General features: G+C 61.6%; 1 protein-coding gene across 1 annotated transcript in view; it reads left to right on the top strand.

The window, feature by feature from the left end:
* The first annotated feature begins 662 nt into the window (after positions 1–662).
* KIF3C (kinesin family member 3C) overlaps positions 663–9,206 on the top strand; it is a 46,739-nt gene continuing 38,195 nt past the window's right edge. The window contains exon 1 of the mRNA XM_004618951.3: positions 663–2,228. Within this exon, the coding sequence (XP_004619008.1) occupies positions 678–2,228 (1,551 nt within the window). The 5' untranslated portion in view covers positions 663–677. The remainder of the gene's footprint in view (positions 2,229–9,206) is intronic.

The following is a 9,206-nucleotide window of genomic DNA, read 5'->3' as shown; positions in this document are numbered from 1 at the left end:
CCGGCGATGCTCCGGGGTCCCCCGCGTCCCGGCCGCGCGGGGCTGGCGCGCGACGGCCCGCGGCCCCGCCCCTCGCCCCACCCCGGCCGGGCGGCTTAGCCGGGGCGCCGCGCCGCGCACCTCGCTCCCGCCGCCGCTCCGCCCCGTCCCTTCTGTTTTCCTCTCGGGCTCGGCCGGCGGAGGCAGCTGCAGCCGCGCGCGCGCCGATGAATGACCCCCGGGCTCCGGGCGTGGACGCCAGGTGAGCCGCATCCCTCGGGAGGCCCGGGACCCCCCCGGCCGCCGCGCCCCCGCAGCCCGCGCCATGGATCCCTAGAGGAGGAGGAGCAGGAGCAGGAGGAGCAGGGGGAGCGGAGCCGGCTGCGCGCCCACCCCCATCCCACTTCCCTCTGCCTTTGATCTCATTGTTGCCGTCGCCGGTGACGGCCGCGCCGCCGCCCGCCCGGCATGGGGCGCGCTCGGGGCTCCGGCGCTCGGCCGGCGCGGCTGCCCGGCGCTGCCGCCTGATCCTCCCTCCCCGAGCGGTGGAGGCCCCGGTGACCGCCGCGGCGGGGCCCCCGGCCGCCCCCCGAATCCCGCATCCCCGCCCGGGGACGCTGCCTGCGCACTGACGAGCGGCGCCTGGGCGCTGGGCCGGCCCCGCAGGCGCGCGCACGGAGGACAGGGCGCCCGGCAAGATGGCCAGTAAGACCAAGGCCAGCGAGGCCCTCAAGGTGGTGGCCCGCTGCCGCCCGCTCAGTCGGAAGGAGGAGGCGGCGGGCCACGAGCAGATCCTGACCATGGACGTGAAGCTGGGCCAGGTGACCCTGCGCAACCCCCGCGCGGCCCCCGGGGAGCTGCCCAAGACCTTCACCTTTGACGCCGTGTACGACGCCAGCTCCAAGCAGGCCGACCTGTACGACGAAACCGTGCGGCCGCTCATCGACTCGGTGCTGCAGGGCTTCAACGGCACCGTGTTCGCCTACGGCCAGACGGGCACGGGCAAGACCTACACCATGCAGGGCACCTGGGTGGAGCCCGAGCTGCGCGGGGTCATCCCCAACGCCTTCGAGCACATCTTCACCCACATCTCCCGCTCCCAGAACCAGCAGTACCTGGTGCGGGCCTCCTACCTGGAGATCTACCAGGAGGAGATCCGGGACCTGCTCTCCAAGGAGCCCGGCAAGCGGCTGGAGCTGAAGGAGAACCCCGAGACGGGCGTCTACATCAAGGACCTCTCCTCCTTCGTCACCAAGAACGTCAAGGAGATCGAGCACGTGATGAACCTGGGCAACCAGACCCGCGCGGTGGGCAGCACACACATGAACGAGCTCAGCTCCCGCTCGCATGCCATCTTCGTCATCACGGTGGAGTGCAGCGAGCGCGGCTCCGACGGCCAGGACCACATCCGCGTGGGCAAGCTCAACCTGGTGGACCTGGCGGGCAGCGAGCGGCAGAACAAGGCGGGCACCAATCAGGCGTCGGCCGCCGGGAGCACGGCCACCCCGGGGTCGGGGAACGGCGGGGGTGGCAGCGGAGGGGGCGCGGGGAGCGGAGAGAGGCCCAAGGAGGCGTCCAAAATCAACCTGTCGCTGTCGGCGCTGGGCAACGTGATCGCCGCCCTGGCGGGCAACAGGAGCACCCACATCCCCTACCGGGACTCCAAGCTCACCCGCCTGCTCCAGGACTCGCTGGGGGGCAACGCCAAGACCATCATGGTGGCCACGCTGGGCCCCGCATCGCACAGCTACGACGAGAGCCTCTCCACCCTGCGCTTCGCCAACCGGGCCAAGAACATCAAGAACAAGCCGCGCGTGAACGAGGACCCCAAGGACACGCTGCTGCGAGAGTTCCAGGAGGAGATCGCGCGCCTGAAGGCCCAGCTGGAGAAGAAGGGGATGCTGGGCAAGCGGCTGCGGCGGAAGAGCAGCCGCCGGAAGAAGGCGGCCTCGGCCCCCGCCGGCTACCCGGAGGGGCCCGTGATCGAGGCCTGGGTGGCCGAGGAGGAGGACGACAACAACAACAACCACCGCCCGCCCCAGCCCATCCTGGAGTCGGCGCTGGATAAGAACATGGAGAATTACCTGCAGGAGCAGAAGGAGCGGCTGGAGGAGGAGAAGGCCGCCATCCAGGACGACCGCAACCTGGTGAGCGAGGAGAAGCAGAAGCTGCTGGAGGAGAAGGAGAAGATGCTGGAGGACCTGCGGCGGGAGCAGCAGGCCACGGAGCTGCTGGCGGCCAAGTACAAGGTAAGCACCCCGCCGGGAGGGGGCGCTCCAGAGTCCCCCCCCCCCCACACACACACACAGAGCCAGGCCCCAGGGGTAGGCGTTTCTTAGAGGGGTCTGTGATGGGCCTGAAGCCACAGGCTGCCAGGCAAGTTCCTGCCATCCTGGGCTGCCAGGTAGAGCCAGGCATCAGGACCTAAGAGGATGCACACACACACACACGCATGCATGTGCATGCACACACAAAGCAGAACAGGTGGACAGGCGGACTGGGGCTGGTCTGACCTGCCGCCTCGGTCTCTCCCTGTGGGCTCCAGGATGGGTCAGATGCTTGGAGGGCCAGGCGGGCCCCAGCCTCTGGGGGGTGAGAGTTCTTCTGCTTGCACAGCCCCCCGCCCTCGCCGCTATGCCTGCGTGGTGGTCTCTGCAGACCTCACAGCACAGCCCCAGGTCTGATGTTGGGATGGGGTCTCGGTTTGCAAAAACACCCGCTAGGCGTCTTCTCACGTGATGCTTACTGGAGCCGTCTGGAGTACCCGTTCTCGGCTCCCCACCAGAGGAACGGGGCTCCACCGATGAAGCTGGGCTGGGCTGGATCCAAGGGCCTGGCGCTGTCAGTCCTTGGGTGATGGTGGGGCTGGGTGGCGCACAGGGGCCCTGCCTTGGGAGACGCAGGGGTCCCACAGGGGCTGGGGAGAAACAGCCCCAGCTCCATGCTGGAGCCCTGGATTCTGGGCCTCACTGTCTGCTGCCCGCTCAGGGACCGTGTGTGAGTCAGGCCTCAGTTTCCCTCTTTGTAAAATGGAGGCCTGGTGTACCTTCTGAGGCTCCTCTCATCTGACAATTCCCTGATCTAGACCCACCAGCCTCCACATCCAGGGGCGACCCAGTCAGGCCCCCTCACCCCGAGAGCTGAGAGCCCCGGCATCCTGCCTGAACCGTTTTCATCCCCCTGCTGGAAGGAAACGCCCCTGTGAGATTTCACTCTGTCCATGCCGCAGTTCAAGGCTCCGGGCATATCCGGGTCCCTGGCACCCTCCACACTGAGGGCTGGAGGAGGGACCCCAGGAGCCAGGAGCTCCTGCTGGCTGGGGCAGCCAAACCCTGCCATTTCTGCCTCACTGCTCGGGCGTGGGGGCTGGGAACGGGGTGGGGGGGTGTTCATCCGCCGGCCTGACAGATGAGCCCCTGGCCGCACGCGCCATTGTCTGCTCTGGGAGGTGCCGCTGTACCCGGGCTGCTGAGGCCTTGGCGTGTCTCATATTTAATGCGTCGCTGGGGTCATGCTGAGCCACTTCCTCCCCGGAAGGATCCGAGGTCTGACACACTTTGGGGGTGTCCCCAGAGAAGCAGGTGGGAAAGGCAGCACAGGTGCTTACTGAGGTAATCCCGGCAGCTTGGTGCTTCTTGCCCAGAGTGGTACCTGGGCAACCTCTCATCAGCTTCATTACTGAGTGTCCCCTGACCTCCTTCCTTTTGCCCATGCCTGTAGCCCCCCCACTCCCACCCTTCTCCAAGGCCCTCTGAAAACTGGAGGCACAGAGGCCGTGCTGGAGGCTGTGCTGGCAGCCCCGAGAAAAACGGGTCAGCTAGAGGAGAGTTCCGTGGCTGGGAACGGCACGGCCCTCGGGGAGGTTCCTACTGAGGTTTCTCCTTTTCTTCTTTCCTTTCCTCCCTTCCTTTTCTCCTTTCTCCTTCCTGCCCGCCCTTCCTTCCAACTATCCACCTCCCCATCCACTCACTCAATTATCTGTTTTGATCCCCACCCTGTTGCAAGCCCCAGGTACACAGCAGAGACCAAATCACCGTTTCTCGTCCTCCCAGGCGTTCTACTAAGGCAGACGGGAAATAAATGAGAAAGCAATTTCAGATAGCGGTCCTTGCACTTAGAAAATGAAACCTCAGGAAGGCTTTGGGCCACGTGGGCCAGATAGTAGAGAACAAGGTGGCTAACACCAGAATTCGGGGACTGGAGGTTTGGGCCACAGCACCCCAGTTTGATAGCCGGCAGAGCCCCAGGTAGACTGAGGTCAGGACGTGCCCAGGGCCTGGCAGGCAGGTTGAGCAGCCAGACTCTGGCCTTGGTCTCAGGCGCCGAGGGCACCTGAGCACCTGGTAATTCAAGTCACTTGTTTTTCTTTACCGCCCTGACTTCTTAACCTCGTCCAGGCCTCCCAACACTCTTTGACGGTTGTTATGAAACCGAGGCTGGGAGAGAAAGCTGGGCCTGCTAACAGTGGAGTCAGGACGGGCCGGCGCCGTAGGACAGTGGGTAGAGCACTGGCCTTGCGTGCAGGCGACCTGGCTTCACACCTGGGTCACAGAGCCCCACCAGGAATGACCCACGAACACAGAGTCGGAAGTTGGCCCTGAGCACCGCGGGGTGTGGACCCCCAGATAATAACAGTGACAACAGTGGATTGAGGACCCGCCCCCTCAAGGCACACCTCCCTCTGTGTTTGCTGTGTTTGCTCCGTGTGGACGGGGGCACAGGCCCCGGCTCTTGGGCTCTGGGTTTCCATAGCCCAGCGGGGGAGGCTGAGGCAGCTCCCCGCGGAGGGGCTGACACGGTGGGCACTCACCGGCCACGAGGGCCAGGCTTTGCGTCTGTGGTGCAGAGGCTGGTCAGAAGCTGCCGTGGGGGAATGCGTTTCTGTCCTGTCACTTCTCTCTGCGGGGGACTGACGGCCACCAGCCAGCCCCAGACACGCGAACCCACCCCTCAAGGGTCAGTGTGGACAGTTCCAGAATGGACAAAGCCATTGGAGGGTTTTCAGGGACGTGCGAGGGACCGGGAGCAGCACGTTGCTTCCTGCACCGGCCTAGTTCTCTGGATGTTGCCAGCTTGTTAGTGCCAGGGGTTTGAAGTCAGTTGAAAGCGCCGAATCAATGGACGGTGGTGGTGGGCAAGCCCCTGGGGCGGTGGGGGTTCCCGTCTGCCAAGCATGGGCTCCAGGGATCTTTAGGGCTGGCATGGGGGGGCTGCACCCCTCCTTCCCAGCACCTTTGCCTGGCACTGTGGGGAGCAGCTCGGGCAGGTAGGTGGGGAAGGGGACCTCTGGGGCCGGGGGCCGTCCCGGAAGTCGCAGGCGCTTTGCTCCTCCTCTGCAGCTCCCTTCGCTTCCCACATTGTGAGCTCCGGCCTCGGCTTCTCCCCTGCCCCAGTCTGGCTTACGGGTCACGCCTTTCGCCACGCCACGCGCGGGGCCAGCAGCACAGAGGTGACCCAGTAGCCTCGTTCACTCCGTTCACTCTGGCTCCGCCTGCAGCCGCGGTGGCCTGGAGGGGCCCGTCTTCCTGCCCGCCACCCCCAGGCTCCTGTTCTCGTTGTTCCCCATGGCTGTGCACAGGCACCTGGTCTGTCTGAGGGTCGCCCGCTGCACCCTGGGCCTCGGGATGGATGTTGGGGGGGTGCCCCCGTGTGCGGGGGCGGGGGCTCTTCCCATAGTTTCTCCACTGAGGCTGCTCTGGGACCCTAAATGGAGCCCCTTGTGCAGGGCCCCTGGCTTGTGGCTCCGGCGGGGGGCTGTGTGGGTGAAGGCAGGGGGTGTGCAGAGAGTGGGGGAGAGGGAGGTGAGAAGGTTGAAATGACAGCTTGGATTTGTTTGTTTGGGGGCCACACCGGGCTGCTCAGGGCTTATGCCTGGCTCTGCATGCAGGGATCACTCCTGGCAGGTCTCAGGAAAGCATCCCGGGTCTGGGGATTGAACCCGGGTCGGCCACATGCAAGGCAAGTGCCCTATCCGCTGTCCTATCACTCCACCCAGGGTCTTAGATTTTAAACTGAAGTCCTTGAGGGATGGGGCTAGATCATTGTTCCCCAAAGTGGGGTGATACTGACCCCTCGGGGTGCACTGGCCCCGTCTCAGGGGGCTATAATAGCCCCCAGGGCAGTTGGGGTGGGTGCTTTCTGCTTGCTCCCTTACATGTCCACGGGATTACTCAGTGCTTATTATTATTATTTTTTCCCCTGAAAACAGGGTGATAGGTCAAATGTATTTGGGAATCTTTGGACTAGAAAATTCCTAAAACTTTGATTCAAGGGCCAAGGCGAGAGGACTTGCTTTACAGTCAAGACTCCCAAGTTCAGTCCCCGGCACTGCATAGCGCACCCAGGGAGCAATCCCAGCAAGCAACATTTTGCAGGTGGTTCGCAACCCCCCTCCTCCAAATAAAATGCCCCTCCCCCAATACCACTTTGATTCAAGATCCCTGGAGGGAAGGAAGAGGGCGGGGATAGGGCTGATGACCCAGCAGGGTTGTGGAAGAGGAAGAAACCAGGGCCCCACTCGCCTGTCCCCAAGACAAGCTGTAGGGGGGTGGGGATGAGAGCAAGGTGGAGCTTGGGCCGAGGACAACACAGGGACCTCGCAGAAGTGACCCCAACGTCAGAGGGAGGCAGTTGCTGCTGAGTACTAGTGCCTTGAGTTGTTCGCTGTCTCTCTGCCTCTGCCCCATGGCTTTGGGAGTGGACAGACACATGTGCAATAGAGGAAGTTTCCAGACAGTTTCAGCAACAAGGTGTCCCTACCCAGTGGGGTGCCACGCTCTGCACAGTCAATTACGTAGATGATCTCATTTCATCCATACAAACATCTCCCAAGAAAGGTGCTCTGGGGGGGCCAAGTGATAGAACAGCGGGTAGGGCACTTTGCTTGCACATGGCCGACCTGGGTTCAATTCCTGGCAATGCCTAGGGTTCCCTCAGCACTGCCAGGAGTGATCCCTGAATAGATAGCCAGGGGCACCCCCTGAGCATTGCTGCCTGAGGCCCATAAACTGAAAAGAAAAAAAAAAAGAAAGGTGCTAGGACTGTTCCCTGTTTATAGATAAGAACATGGAGGCCCATGGCAGTGAAGTAACCAAGAACAACTGAGCTGGTCTTTTTTTGTTTTACCCCCCCCGGGGACTTTGCGGGGGGGGGGGGGGGCGGTCACATTCATGGCTCCTGGCTCTGTGCTCAGGGATCATTCCTGGCAGGCTCAGGGGACCATCTGTGGTGCCGGAGATCAAACCCTGGTCAATCATGTGCAAGGCAAGCGCCTTACCCTCTGAACTAGCTTTTTAATTCCTCAGCTTCGGTCTTGCTCAGGATCTGAGATCAGGGCTTGCTCCTGGCTCTGCATTACTCCTGGCGAGGCTTGGGGTTCAAGGTGGAGTGTTGGAGATGAGACGGGGGTCGGCCACTCTGCCATCACTCTCGCCCTGATGGAAAAGGGGATCCTAAGAGCCAACTGGTCTACCCCATCCTTCCAACCCAATACGTGTCTAACTGCTCTTTCTCTAGTGCCCTGGTTTTGTATCCTAGATTGTTCCGGGCTGGTACCTAGAGTGGCAGTTACAGGAGCAGGTTAAGCTCACTGTCAAGAGCTCTGTTACAGGTAGACTAGGGCAGCACCCCGAGGTTCTGACTCTGGTATCTGGAAATGACCAAAGAGAAACTGGATAGCACAGGTGCTCTGAAGGGATTAGTGTGTCGATCAGTGTTCCTCAACCCTTTTCTGACTGTGACCTCCATTCTGGCCTTGTTCCCTTCTTGTGACCTCTCCGCCCAGCCCCGTCCAACTGGCTAGCTCCCTGGTCTCTTCCATGACCCTGCGTTTATGCAGTTTTCACTGCAGCCTCATTAGCATACCTGGAGCCTCAGCCTCTGGCTGAGAAATGCTGGACTCGATGATCATTGTAGCTCCCTCCTCTTAAAAGTTTTTTGTTTTTTTTTGTTTTTTTTTGCTTTTTGGGTCACATCCGGCGATGCACAGGGGTTACTCCTGGCTCATGCACTCAGGAACTACTCCTGGCGGTGCTCAGGGGACCCTATGGGATGCTGGGAATTGAACCCGGGTCGGCCGCGTGCAAGGCAAATGCCCTACCTGCTGTGCTATTGCTCCAGCCCCTATCTAAGGTTTTTAATTGTTCTACCCAAAATAACATTTTTAGAGTAAAATATGACATGTTTAGTTCATTTTGAGAAGGAAGGTCAGAGAGTTTAAATTGTAATATATGGGGGTGGGGGGATAATAGTATAGGGTTGGACGTTTGCCTGGCATACAGCAGACTGAGGTTTGATCCCCAGCATCCCACAGGGTCCCCTGAGCCCGCCAGGAGTGATCCCTGGGTGCAGTCAGGAGTAAGCCCTGAGCACCACCGGGTGTGGCCCATGGGTTTTTGTGTTTCAACAAAAACCTCAAAATAGATAAAATGTGTGATAAATACATTTAATAAAAGACCACAAAGGACAGTTTGCAGCTTTCTGCATCAGCCAGTTAAGGGAAAGACAAGTGGAGAGAGAAAATCGGGGTGGGGGGAAAACAGGAAAGAAACGGAGGGTGTCAGGGGAGAGGGAACGAGAAATGGAGTCAGAGGCGGGGGAGGAGGCGAGAAAGGGCAAGCGGTGCAGAGCAGAGTTTCTGGGGCGAGGACCCCAGTTGCGAGAACCCGTTGAGAGTTGCGCGCTCGGTGGCGGCCGCTGTGTGGTGGCCCCTGGCTGTGTCTCCAGGAAGATCTTCCCCTTGTCTCCGGAGCTCCCTAATGACCCGGAGCAGCTGCTTTCCTGAAGCTGCTCTGGCACCATCCACACGTCCCTAAGGACCCAGCCCATGTCACATGCTCAGAGTCTGGGCGGGGCAGGTGGGGGCACAGGTAATCATGGGATTCTGGGTACCCCAGCCCCTACCCCAGCTGAGTCCTCTCCCCCTGGGGGGGAAGCAGACTCCTTTGTTCCCTCCCACCCCAGCGGGTGTGACGGGTTAACAGACACCCCACTCACTCGGCCCCCAGCACCCCAGGTGGCCTCCCAAGCCAGACCACGAGTGAGTCCTGAGCGAGAGGCAGGGGCACGCCCGAGTCCTGCTGGTGGTGGGCGTTCTGTACGAATGTGTCTGCCTCTGCACTGCTGGGTTTCTCGTTCCGTCGCGTCCCCGCAGGCCTCTGAGTCTGGGCCGGGCGTCTCTGCGTGTGTGTTGGCTGCAGGATTCTATTACGGTGCTCCCTGAGTCATAA

Source organism: Sorex araneus, chromosome X (genome assembly GCF_027595985.1).
Source record: "Sorex araneus isolate mSorAra2 chromosome X, mSorAra2.pri, whole genome shotgun sequence".
NCBI classification, from domain to species: domain Eukaryota; kingdom Metazoa; phylum Chordata; class Mammalia; order Eulipotyphla; family Soricidae; genus Sorex; species Sorex araneus.
This window is presented reverse-complemented; position numbering and strand designations above follow the sequence as displayed.